Raw genomic sequence first — 14,146 nt, forward strand, 5'->3', positions numbered from 1 at the left:
GACTAGACAGACGGGTCACCAGTCTCTCCAATCCTCTAACACTGATGTATCCTAGACTGACTAGACAGATGGGTCACTAGTCTCTCCAATCCTCTAACACTGATGTATCCTAGACTGACTAGACAGATGGGTCACTAGTCTCTCCAATCCTCTAACACTGATGTATCCTAGACTGACTAGACAGATGGGTCACTAGTCTCTCCAATCCTCTAACACTGATGTATCCTAGACTGACTAGACAGATGGGTCACTAGTCTCTCCAATCCTCTAACACTGATGTATCCTAGACTGACTAGACAGATGGGTCACTAGTCCCTCCAATCCTCTAACACTGATGTATCCTAGACTGACTAGACAGATGGGTCACTAGTCTCTCCAATCCTCTAACACTGATGTATCCTAGACTGACTAGACAGATGGGTCACTAGTCTCTCCAATCCTCTAACACTGATGTATCCTAGACTGACTAGACAGATGGGTCACTAGTCTCTCCAATCCTCTAACACTGATGTATCCTAGACTGACTAGACAGATGGGTCACTAGTCCCTCCAATCCTCTAACACTGATGTATCCTAGACTGACTAGACAGACGGGTCACCAGTCTCTCCAATCCTCTAACACTGATGTATCCTAGACTGACTAGACAGATGGGTCACTAGTCTCTCTAGACAGACGGGTCACTAGTCTCTCCAGACAGACTGGTCACTAGTCTCTCCAATCCTCTAACAATGATGTATCCTAGACTGACTAGACAGATGGGTCACTAGTCTCTCCAATCCTCTAACACTGATGTATCCTAGACTGACTAGACAGATGGGTCACTAGTCTCTCCAATCCTCTAACACTGATGTATCCTAGACTGACTAGACAGATGGGTCACTAGTCTCTCCAATCCTCTAACACTGATGTATCCTAGACTGACTAGACAGATGGGTCACTAGTCTCTCCAATCCTCTAACACTGATGTATCCTAGACTGACTAGACAGATGGGTCACTAGTCTCTCCAATCCTCTAACACTGATGTATCCTAGACTGACTAGACAGATGGGTCACTAGTCTCTCCAATCCTCTAACACTGATGTATCCTAGACTGACTAGACAGATGGGTCACTAGTCTCTCCAATCCTCTAACACTGATGTATCCTAGACTGACTAGACAGATGGGTCACTAGTCTCTCCAATCCTCTAACACTGATGTATCCTAGACTGACTAGACAGATGGGTCACTAGTCTCTCCAGACAGATGGGTCACTAGTCTCTCCAGACAGATGGGTCACTAGTCTCTCCAGACAGATGGGTCACTAGTCTCTCCAGACAGATGGGTCATTAGTCTCTCCAGACAGATGGGTCACTAGTCTCTCCAGTCTCTCCAGACAGATGGGTCACTAGTCTCTCCAGTCTCTCCAGACAGACGGGTCACTAGTCTCTCCAGACAGACGGGTCACTAGTCTCTCTAGACAGACGGGTCACTAGTCTCTCTAGACAGATGGGTCACTAGTCTCTCCAGACAGATGGGTCACTAGTCTCTCCAGACAGACGGGTCACTAGTCTCTCTAGACAGACGGGTCACTAGTCTCTCCAGACAGACTGGTCACTAGTCTCTCCAGTCTCTCCAGTCTCTCTAGACAGACGGGTCACTAGTCTCTCCAGACAGACGGGTCACTAGTCTCTCCAGAAAGACGGGTCACTAGTCTCTCTAGACAGATGGGTCACTAGTCTCTCCAGACAGACTGGTCACTAGTCTCTCCAGTCAGATGGGTCACTAGTCTCTCCAGACAGACGGATCACTAGTCTCTCCAGACAGATGGGTCACTAGTCTCTCCAGACAGACGGGTCACTAGTCTCTCTAGACAGACGGGTCACTAGTCTCTCTAGACAGATGGGTCACTAGTCTCTCTAGACAGACGGGTCACTAGTCTCTCTAGACAGATGGGTCACTAGTCTCTCCAGACAGACGGGTCACTAGTCTCTCCAGTCAGACTGGTCACTAGTCTCTCCAGACAGACGGGTCACTAGTCTCTCCAGACAGATGGGTCACTAGTCTCTCCAGACAGATGGGTCACTAGTCTCTCCAGAGAGACGGGTCACTAGTCTCTCCAGTCAGATGGGTCACTAGTCTCTCCAGACAGACGGGTCACTAGTCTCTCCAGACAGACGGGTCACTAATTTCTCCAGACAGACGAGACGGGTCACTAGTCTCTCCAGACAGACTGGTCACTAGTCTCTCCAGTCTCTCTAGACAGACGAGTCACTAGTCTCTCCAGACAGATGGGTTACTAGTCTCTCCAGACAGACGGGTCACTAATCTCTCCAGACAGATGGGTTACTAGTCTCTCCAGACAGACGGGTCACTAGTCTCTCCAGACAGATGGGTCACTAGTCTCTCCAGACAGACGGGTCACTAGTCTCTCCAGACAGACTGGTCACTAGTCTCTCCAGACAGACAGGTCACTAGTCTCTCCAGACAGACTGGTCATTAGTCTCTCCAGACAGACTGGTTACTAGTCTCTCCAGAGAGACGGGTCACTAGTCTCTCCAGTCAGATGGGTCACTAGTCTCTCCAGACAGATGGGTCACTAGTTTCTCCAGACAGATGGGTCACTAGTCTCTCCAGACAGATGGGTCACTAGTCTCTCCAGACAGACGGGTCACTAGTCTCTCCAGACAGACGGGTCACTAGTCTCTCCAGTCTCTCCAGACAGACGGGTCACTAGTCTCTCCAGACAGACTGGTCACTAGTCTCTCCAGACAGACGGGTCACTAGTCTCTCCAGACAGACGGGTCACTAGTCTCTCCAGACAGACGGGTCACTAGTCTCTCCAGTCTCTCCAGTCAGATGGGTCACTAGTCTCTCCAGACAGACTGGTCACTAGTCTCTCCAGACAGATGGGTCACTAGTCTCTCCAGACAGACTGGTCACTAGTCTCTCCAGACAGATGGGTCACTAGTCTCTCCAGACAGAAGGGTCACTAGTCTCTCCAGACAGATGGGTCACTAGTCTCTCCAGACAGACGGGTCACTAGTCTCTCTAGACAGATGGGTCACTAGTCTCTCCAGACAGACGGGTCACTAGTCTCTCCAGTCTCTCCAGTCTCTCCAGTCAGATGGGTCACTAGTCTCTCCAGACAGACGGGTCACTAGTCTCTCCAGACAGACGGGTCACTAGTCTCTCCAGACAGACGGGTCACTAGTCTCTCCAGACAGACGGGTCACTAGTCTCTCCAGTCTCTCCAGTCAGACGGGTCACTAGTCTCTCCAGACAGACGGGTCACTAGTCTCTCCAGACAGACGGGTCACTAGTCTCTCCAGACAGACGGGTCACTAGTCTCTCCAGTCTCTCCAGTCAGATGGGTCACTAGTCTCTCCAGACAGACGGGTCACTAGTCTCTCCAGACAGACGGGTCACTAGTCTCTCCAGTCTCTCCAGTCTCTCCAGTCAGATGGGTCACTAGTCTCTCCAGACAGACTGGTCACTAGTCTCTCCAGACAGATGGGTCACTAGTCTCTCCAGACAGACTGGTCACTAGTCTCTCCAGACAGATGGGTCACTAGTCTCTCCAGACAGAAGGGTCACTAGTCTCTCCAGACAGATGGGTCACTCGTCTCTCCAGACAGAAGGGTCACTAGTCTCTCCAGACAGATGGGTCACTAGTCTCTCCAGACAGATGGGTCACTAGTCTCTCCAGACAGATGGGTCACTAGTCTCTCCAGACAGAAGGGTCACTAGTCTCTCCAGACAGATGGGTCACTAGTCTCTCCAGACAGAAGGGTCACTAGTCTCTCCAGACAGATGGGTCACTAGTCTCTCCAGACAGATGGGTCACTAGTCTCTCCAGTCTCTCCAGACAGACGGGTCACTAGTCCCTCCAGACAGACGGGTCACTAGTCTCTCCAGACAGAAGGGTCACTAGTCTCTCCAGATAGACGGGTCACTAGTCTCTCCAGATAGACGGGTCACTAGTCTCTCTAGACAGACGGGTCACTAGTCTCTCTAGACAGACGGGTCACTAGTCCCTCCAGACAGACGGGTCACTAGTCTCTCCAGACAGAAGGGTCACTAGTCTCTCCAGATAGACGGGTCACTAGTCTCTCCAGATAGACGGGTCACTAGTCTCTCCAGATAGACGGTTCACTAGTCTCTCCAGTCAGAAGGGTCACTAGTCTCTCCAGACAGATGGGTCACTAGTCTCTCCAGACAGAAGGGTCACTAGTCTCTCCAGACAGACGGGTCACTAGTCTCTCCAGATAGACGGGTCACTAGTCTCTCCAGACAGAAGGGTCACTAGTCTCTCCAGACAGATGGGTCACTAGTCTCTCCAGACAGAAGGGTCACTAGTCTCTCCAGACAGATGGGTCACTAGTCTCTCCAGACAGAAGGGTCACTAGTCTCTCCAGACAGATGGGTCACTAGTCGCTCCAGATAGACGGGTCACTAGTCTCTCCAGACAGATGGGTCACTAGTCTCTCCAGATAGACGGGTCACTAGTCTCTCTAGACAGACGGGTTGCTTCCGGCAGTGTGCCAATGCTCCAGTTTAACAATTCTGTACAAGGTGTGCATCAGTTGGGACAGAAAGGAAGAGTAGGAAACGCGAAGCAAGTCACCAGTAATGTCACTGCCCTATCAGCTTGTTGCCATAGTTAAACATGAGCACAATTCCCACCAGCATTTTCGGCCCCGCCTACACAGATGTGTGATTTGTTGTGAGACTTGTCTGTTTGAAGAGAACCTTCCCCGGAGCAATTTTTACTTACATTTGGAAATGTCAGAGACATCTTCCCCCAGACCTTATTTGTTGCCTAGGAACGATGCTCCAAGGTCTGAGATTTCCAACACTATAGACTGTCAGAGACATCCTCCTTGTTGTTGCCTAGATACGATTTGTTTAATATATATATATATATATATATATATATTTCACCTTTATTTAACCAGGTAGGCCAGTTGAGAACAAGTTCTCATTTACAACTGCGACCTGGCCAAGATAAAGCAAAGCAGTTCGACACATACAACAACACATAGTTACACATAAACAAACGTACAGTCAATAACACAATAGGAAAACAAGGTCTATATACAGTGTGTGCAAATGAGGTGAGATAAGGGAGGTAAAGGCAATTCAATAGGCCATAGTGGCGAGGTAATTACAATATAGAAATTAAACACTGGAGTGAAAGATGTGAAGAAGATGAATGTGCAAGTAGAGATACTGGGGTGCAAAGGAGCAAAATAAATAAATAAATACAGTATGGGGATGAGGTAGTTGGAAGGGCAATTTACAGATGGGCTATGTACAGGTGCAATGATCTGTGAGCTGCTCTGACAGCTGGTGCTTGAAGTTAGTGAGGGAGATATAAGTCTCCAGCTTCAGCGATTTTTTGCAGTTCGTTCCAGTCATTGGCAGCAGAGAACTGGAAGGAAAGGCGGCCAAAGGAAGAATTGGCTTTGGGGCTGACCAGTGAAATATACCTGCTGGAGCGCGTGCTATGGGTGGGTGCTGCTATGGTGACCAGTGAACTGAGATAAGGCGGTGTTTCGCCTAGCAGAGACTTATAGATGACCTGGAGCCAGTGGGTTTGGCAACAAGTATGAAGCGAGGGCCAGCCAACGACAGCATACAGGTCAGAGTGGTGGGTTGAAAAGCATGCATTTAGTTTTACTTGCATTTAAGAGCAAGCAATTGTTAACTTGGCTTTCGAAGACCTTAGAAAGGCAGGGAAGGATAGATATAGGTCTGTAGCAGTTTGGGTCTAGAGTGTCTCCCCCTTTGAAGAGGGGGATGACCGTGGCAGCTTTCCAATCTTTCGGGAATCTCAGACGATACCAAAGAGAGGTTGAACAGGCTAGTCATAGGGGTTAGAAAGAGATGGTCCAGATTGTCTAGCCCAGCTGATTTGTAGGAGTCAGATTTTGCAGCTCTTTCAGAACATCAGCTGAATGTATATGGGTGAAGTAGAAGTGAGGGAGGGGTGGGCGAGTTGCTGTGGGGGGTGCAGGGCAGTTGACCGGGGTAGGGGTAGGGGTCGGGGTCGGGGTAGCCAGGTGGAAAGCATGGCCAGCAACAGAAAAATGGAAGTGAAGTTCTCAATTATGGTGGATTTATCGGTGGTGACAGTGTTTCTGAGCCTCAGTGTAGTGGGCAGCTGGGAGGAGGTGCTCTTATTCTCCATGGACTTTACAGTGTCTCCTAGCCTCAGTGCAGTGGGCAGCTGGGAGGAGGTGTTCTTATTCTCCATGGACTTTACAGTGTCCCAGAAGGAGGTCCTCTTATTCTCCATGGACTTTACAGTGTCCCAGGAGGAGGTGCTCTTATTCTCCATGGACTTTACAGTGTCCCAGGAGGAGGTGCTCTAATTCTCCATGGACTTTACAGTGTCCCAGGAGGAGGTCCTCTTATTCTCCATGGACTTTACAGTGTCCCAGAAGGAGGTGCTCTTATTCTCCATGGACTTTACAGTGTCCCAGGAGGAGGTCCTCTTATTCTCCATGGACTTTACAGTGTCCCAGGAGGAGGTGCTCTTATTCTCCATGGACTTTACAGTGTCCCAGGAGGAGGTGCTCTTATTCTCCATGGACTTTACAGTGTCCCAGGAGGAGGTGCTCTTATTCTCCATGGACTTTACAGTGTCCCAGGAGGAGGTGCTCTTATTCTCCATGGACTTTACAGTGTCCCAGAACCTTTTTCAGTTTGTGCTACAGGATGCACATTTCTGTTTGAAAAGGCTTTAGCCTTAGCTTTCCTAACTGCTTGTGTATATTGGTTCCTAACTTCCCTGAAAAGTTGAAAATCACGGGGGCTATTCGATGCTAATGCAGAACACCACAGGATGTTTTTGTGCTGGTCAAGGGCAGTCAGGTCTGGAGTGAACCAAGGGCTGTATCTGTTCCTGGTTGTACATTTTCGGACTACTAATGTAGAGTGGTAGTGTTGGTACCACTACTACTAATGTAGAGTGGTAGTGTTGGTATCACTACTACTAATGTAGAGTGGTAGTGTTGGTATCACTACTACTAATGTAGAGTGGTAGTGTTGGTATCACTACTACTAATGTAGAGTGGTAGTGTTGGTATCACTACTACTAATGTAGAGTGGTAGTGTTGGTATCACTACTACTAATGTAGAGTGGTAGTGTTGGTATCACTACTACTAATGTAGAGTGGTAGTGTTGGTATCACTACTACTAATGTAGAGTGGTAGTGTTGGTACCACTACTACTAATGTAGAGTGGTAGTGTTGGTATCACTACTACTAATGTAGAGTGGTAGTGTTGGTATCACTACTACTAATGTAGAGTGGTAGTGTTGGTATCACTACTACTAATGTAGAGTGGTAGTGTTGGTATCACTACTACTAATGTAGAGTGGTAGTGTTGGTACCTGAGGAAAATCCTGACCCAAACGATATCTGATCTCCCACTGTTGTAGTATTGAGGTGTGTGTGTGTGTGTGTGTGTGTGTGTGTGTGTGTGTGTGTGTGTGTGTGTGTGTGTGTGTGTGTGTGTGTATAATGACCCTGTATAAACTCACCTGCAGTAACCGTGTCCTTCTCCTTAGCGTTCAGCTCCTCTACCTCCGCTCTCCTCCGCAGCTCAAACCTCCTGGCATGTCCCTCTCTGGGCTTCCATAGTTCCTGTAACAACAACGGCTTCTCGTTGTCGCCCATCGCCCGCAGACACTCCGTCCTCCACCCCCCTCCTCCCCCCTGTCCTACTCCTTCCCCCTCTCCTCCCTCCTGACCTCCACCTCCTCCCCCCTCCAGCTGACCTATCACGTCGCAGAGGACGTAGGAGTGGGCGGAGGCTTTGTTCAGCGAATAGCGTTCCAGCGCCTCTTTGACCAGTTCCTGTGCGCTGGACCGGGGCGTGGCGAGGACGGACTTGTAGTTGGCGCCCTCGCAGATCTCATCTCCGAAGATCTTCAGGACGCCGGGGGCGGAGCTCTGGGTGGAGAGTTCCGCGGGGTCGTCACGGGGACGGTCGTCGTCGGGGGGTTCGGTGACGGAGCGGCGGTCTCGGGAGATGTGGTCGGCCGGGGGACGATCCCGGTAACTCAGAGTCCGGTACAGAACCTACCAGAAGGAGGAGATAGTTGAATAAATAGGGGTGTGTGTGTGTGTGTGTGTTAGTGTGTGTGTGTGTGTGTTAGTGTGTGTGTGTGTGTGTGTTAGTGTGTGTGTGTGTGTGTGTGTGTTAGTGTGTGTGTGTGTGTGTGTGTGTGTGTTAGTGTGTGTGTGTGTGTGTGTGTGTTAGTGTGTGTGTGTGTGTTAGTGTGTGTGTGTGTTAGTATGTGTGTGTTAGTGTGTGTATGTGTGTTAGTGTGTGTGTGTGTGTGTGTTAGTGTGTGTGTGTTAGTGTGTGTGTGTGTGTTAGTGTGTGTGTGTGTTAGTATGTGTGTGTTAGTGTGTGTGTGTGTGTTAGTGTGTGTGTGTGTGTGTTAGTGTGTGTGTGGTGTGTGTTAGTGTGTGTGTGGTGTGTGTTAGTGTGTGTGTGTGTGTGTGTGTGTGTGTGTGTGTGTGTGTGTGTGTGTGTGTGTGTGTGTGTGTGTGTGTGTGTGTGTGTGTGTGTGTGTGTGTGTGTGTGAGCGTGTGTGTGTGTGTGTGTGTGTGTGTGTGTGTGTGTGTGTGTGTGTGTGTGGTGTGTATTCTACCTGCGTGAAAGTTCTGCTCTGGCGTTTGAGACGGCTCTTGGAGGGCAGCGACATGGAGGCCCCCGAGGTAGAGGACGACCCATAGAACATGATGACGACTGGACCTGCTAGTACTGGAGAACTACACACACACACACACACACACACACACACACACACACACACACGCTCTCTCACACACACACACGCACACACACACACGCTCACACACACACGCTCACACACACACGCACGAGCACGCGAAAGCACACAAACACACGCACACATACACACGCACGCACACACACGCTCATACACACACACACGGACACGCTCACACACACACACACACACACACACACACAGAATGGGTCAGGTTAGTTATGGCAGTGATCAGGTAAAACAGACAGACTATGGAAGAAAAAACTAGAAGCCTAACCACCCTGAACTAAGATAAGGACAGTGTGTGTGTGTGTGTGTGTGTGTGTGTGTGTGTGTGTGTGTGTGTTATGGTTGCTGTAACATTATAGTATCGTTGTGTTTAGGTTGCAGTATGTTGTGTTATGATTGTAGTATGGTTGTGTTAGGTTATAGTAACATTATATTATGGTTGTGTTAGGTTATAGTAACATTATAGTATGGTTGTGTTTAGGCTGCAGTAAGGTTATAGTGGTTGTGTTAGGTTATAGTAACATTATAGTATGGCTGTGTTAGGTTATAGTAACATTATAGTATGGTTGGGTTTAGGTTGCAGTAAGGTTATAGTGGTTGTGTTAGGTTATAGTAACATTATAGTATGTTGGGTTTAGGTTATAGTAACATTATAGTATGGTTGGGTTTAGGTTGCAGTTTGTTGTGTTACGGTTGTAGTAAGGTTATAGTATGGTTGTGTTAGGTTATAGTAACATTATAGTATGGTTGTGTTTAGGTTGCAGTATGTTGTGTTATGATTGTAGTATGGTTGTGTTAGGTTATAGTAACATTATAGTATGGTTGGGTTTAGGTTGCAGTAAGGTTATAGTGGTTGTGTTAGGTTATAGTAACATTATAGTATGGCTGTGTTTAGGTTGCAGTATGTTGTGTTATGATTGTAGTATGGTTGTGTTAGGTTATAGTAACATTATAGTATGGTTGGGTTTAGGTTGCAGTAAGGTTATAGTGGTTGTGTTAGGTTATAGTAACATTATAGTATGGCTGTGTTAGGTTATAGTAACATTATAGTATGGTTGGGTTTAGGTTATAGTAACATTATAGTATGGTTGGGTTTAGGTTGCAGTATGTTGTGTTACGGTTGTAGTAAGGTTATAGTATGGTTGTGTTAGGTTATAGTAACATTATAGTTTGGTTGTGTTTAGGTTATAGTAACATTATAGTATGGTTGGGTTTAGGTTGCAGTATGTTGTGTTACGGTTGTAGTAAGGTTATAGTTTGGTTGTGTTTAGGTTATAGTAACATTATAGTATGGTTGTGTTTAGGTTGCAGTATGTTGTGTTATGGTTGCTGTAACGTGGTAGTATGGTTGTGTTCAGGTTGCAGTATGTTGTGTTATGGTTGTAGTATGGTTGTGTTAGGTTATAGTAACATTACAGTATGGTTGTGTTAGGTTATAGTAACATTACAGTATGGTTGTGTTATGGTTGCAGTAAGGTTATAGTTTGGTTGTGTTTAGGTTGCAGTATGTTGTGTTATGGTTGCTGTAACGTGGTAGTATGGTTGTGTTCAGGTTGCAGTATGTTGTGTTATGGTTGAAGTATGGTTGTGGTGTTACCTTGACGCTGTAGACTGGTTTCTCCCTGGTAGAGAGGCTGGGGTACTGGATGAGGTGATAGGACAGGGGTAGGGTGTGGGAATAGGGTGTGGGTAGGGTATGGGACTAGCGTATAGGGGTTAGGGTATAGGGTTTAGGGTATTGGGGTTAGGGAATATGGAATAGAGTATAGGGGTTACGGAATAGGGTTCAGGGTATATGGTTTAGGGAATAGGGTTTAGGGTTTAGGGTATAGGGGTTTAGGGTAAATGGGTTTAGGGTATAGGGGTTTAGGGTTTAGGGTAAAGGGTTTACGGTATAGGGGTTTAGGGTATAGGGGTTTAGGGTAAATGGGTTTAGGGTAAATGGGTTTAGGGTATAGGGTTTAGGGTATGGGGGTTTAGGGTAAATGGGTTTAGGGTATAGGGGTTTAGGGTATAGGGGTTTAGGGTATAGGGTTTAGGGTATAGGGTTTAGGGTATAGGGGTTTAGGGTGTAGGAGTTTAGGATTTAGGGGTTCGGGATGGTGGGGTTTAGAATGTAGGGGTTTAGGGTATAAGGGTTTAGGGTATAAGGGTACAGGATGTAGGGGTAGGGGTTTAGGGTGTAGGGTTTTAGGGTGTAGGGGTTTAGGGTGTAGGGGCTTAGGGTATAGGGGTTTACAGGTTTAGGGTATAGGGGTTTAGGGTATAGCTGGGAGGCAAGAACAGGATGTACTGGGGTTTAGGGTATAGGGGTTTAGGGTGTAGGGTTTTACTGGGTGTAGGGGTTTAGTACACTCAACTGGTGTAGGGACTTAGGGTATAGGGGTTTACAGGTTTAGGGTATAGGGGTTTAGGGTACAGGGTATAGGGGTATAGGGGTTCAGGATGTAGGGGTTTGGGGTATAGGGGTTCAGGATGTAGGGTTTTGGGGTATAGGGGTTTATGGTATAGGGGTTCAGGATGTAGGGGTGAGGGTGTAGGGGTTTAGGGGTTTAGGGTATAGGAGTTCATGATGTAGGGGTTTGGATGTAGAGGTCATATGGGTTGTGGAGGGATCCTTATCACATCAGTCTTTCTCTCCTTAAGCTGGGGAGGCAAGAACAGGGAAGGAGTCTTAAAATCAACACACACACTGCACACTCAACTGGCTGTAGTCTACACTGTACAGTCAACTGGCTGTAGTCTACACTGTACACTCAACTGGCTGTAGTCTACACTGTACACTCAACTGGCTGTAGTCTACACTGTACACTCAACTGGCTGTAGTCTACACTGTACACTCAACTGGCTGTAGTCTACACTGTACACTCAACTGGCTGTAGTCTACACACTCAACTGGCTGTAGTCTACACTGTAGTCTACACAACTGGCTGTAGTCAACTGTACACTCAACTGGCTAGTCTACACTGTACACTCAACTGGGCTGTGGCTGTAGTCTACACTGTACACTCAACAGTCAACTGGCTGTAGTCTACACTGTACACTCAACTGGCTGTAGTCTACACTGTACAGTCAACTGGCTGTAGTCTACACTGTACACTCAACTGGCTGTAGTCTACACTGTACACTCAACTGGCTGTAGTCTACACTGTACACTCAACTGGCTGTAGTCTACACTGTACACTGTACACTCAACTGGCTGTAGTCTACACTGTACAGTCAACTGGCTGTAGTCTACACTGTACACTCAACTGGCTGTAGTCTACACTGTACACTGTACACTCAACTGGCTGTAGTCTACACTGTACACTCAACTGGCTGTAGTCTACACTGTACACTCAACTGGCTGTAGTCTACACTGTACACTCAACTGGCTGTAGTCTACACTGTACACTCAACTGGCTGTAGTCTACACTGTACACTCAACTGGCTGTAGTCTACACTGTACACTGTACACTCAACTGGCTGTAGTCTACACTGTACAGTCAACTGGCTGTAGTCCCAACTGGCTGTAGTCTAAACACTCAACCCACTGTACAAACTAACCTGTACACTCAAACCAACAACCTGTAGTCTACACTGTACACTCAACTGTAAACTAACCCACTAAACCAACCCGACTAAACTAACCCACTAAACTAACCCACTAACTAATCCAACTCACTAAACCAACCAAACTAAACTAACCCACTAAACCAACGCAACTAAACCAACCCACTAAACTAACAGTCTACACTAAACCAACCCAACTAAACTAACCCACTAAACGAATCCAACCCACTAAACTAACCCACTAAACTAATCCAACCCACTAAACTAACCCAACTAAACTAACCCAACTAAATCAACACAACTAATCCAACCCACCTAAACTAACCCACTAAACGAATCCAACCCAACTAAACTAACCCACTAAACTAACCCACTAAACCAACAACTAAACTAACTAAACTAACACACTAAACTAACCCTAGTCTAAACTAACCAACTAAACTAAATAAACTAACCCACTAAACTAACCCAACTAAACTAAAACCAACCTAAACTAAACTAACCCACTAAACTAAAACCCACTAAACCAACCCAACTAAACTAACCACTAAACTAACCCAACTAAACCAACCCAACTAAACCAACACAACTAAACTAACCCACTAAACCAACCCAACTAAACTAACCCATTAAACTAACCCAACTAAACCAACCCAACTAAACTAACCCACTAATCTAACCAAACTAAACTAACCCACTAAACTAACCCAACTAAACTAACCCACTAAACTAACCCAACCCACTAAACCAACCCAACTAAACTAACCCACTAAACTAACCCAACCCACTAAACCAACCCAACTAAACTAACACACTAAACTAACCCACTAAATTAACCAACTAAACTAATCCAACCCACTAAACCAACCCAACTAAACTAACCCATTAAACTAACCCAACTAAACTAACCCACTAATCTAACCCACTAAACAAACCCAACTAAACTAATCCACTAAACTAACCCAACAAAACTAACCCAACTAAACTAACCCAACCCACTAAACTAACCCACTTAACTAATCCAACCCACTAAACCAACCCAACTAAACTAACCCACTAAACTAACCCAACTAAACCAACCCAACTAAACCAACACAACTAAACTAACCCACTAAACCAACCCAACTAAACTAACCCATTAAACTAACCCAACTAAACCAACCCAACTAAACTAACCCACTAATCTAACCAAACTAAACTAACCCACTAAACTAACCCAACTAAACTAACCCACTAAACTAACCCAACCCACTAAACCAACCCAACTAAACTAACCCACTAAACCAACCCAACTAAACTAACCCACTAAACTAACCCAACCCACTAAACCAACCCAACTAAACTAACCCATACATTATGAACTCGTGTCAGAGTTTGCGCAGTCTGGTTGTCAATAGCAACCGCCAAGGCAACAAAAAAAACAAAAAAAAGGCACGTAGTTAAAACCTCGGATTTAATCCATGCGAGCTGCACCTCGGTGTAAATACCCTGGACTCCGTCTCCACTCACGGCCGCTGATGTTATAACACACACAGTCGGTAATAATAGGAAACATTTTCAGGTTGTAACACAAGGTGTGTGTTTCTATTACTACCGACTGTGTGTGTGTGTGTGTGTGTGTGTTGCCCCTCCTATGATTTAACTGTGTGTGACCAAAATGTTGCAACACGTCCAAGATAATCAAATGCGTCTCTTTAAAAATGGTCTCGTGAAAGGCTACATAAGAATCTAATAGTCTAATTCAGGAACTGAATATCATTCTGATATCCTTCTACGAGACAGTGTTACCTGGTTGG

The 14,146-nt window shown here is 46.5% G+C and overlaps 1 protein-coding gene across 1 annotated transcript in view; it reads right to left on the reverse strand.

The window, feature by feature from the left end:
• LOC115123212 (ras-associating and dilute domain-containing protein-like) overlaps positions 1-10,619 on the reverse strand; it is a gene marked incomplete at its 3' end in the record, with an annotated part of 75,405 nt that extends 64,786 nt beyond the window's left edge. The window contains exons 1-3 of the mRNA XM_065016391.1: positions 10,396-10,619; positions 8,649-8,769; positions 7,530-8,070 (exon numbers count right to left, since the gene is read on the reverse strand). Of these exons, the coding sequence (XP_064872463.1) occupies positions 7,530-8,070; positions 8,649-8,738 (631 nt within the window). The remainder of the gene's footprint in view (positions 1-7,529; positions 8,071-8,648; positions 8,770-10,395) is intronic.
• Positions 10,620-14,146: the final 3,527 nt, after the last annotated feature.

Source organism: Oncorhynchus nerka, unplaced genomic scaffold (assembly GCF_034236695.1).
Source record: "Oncorhynchus nerka isolate Pitt River unplaced genomic scaffold, Oner_Uvic_2.0 unplaced_scaffold_1001, whole genome shotgun sequence".
NCBI lineage: Eukaryota > Metazoa > Chordata > Actinopteri > Salmoniformes > Salmonidae > Oncorhynchus > Oncorhynchus nerka.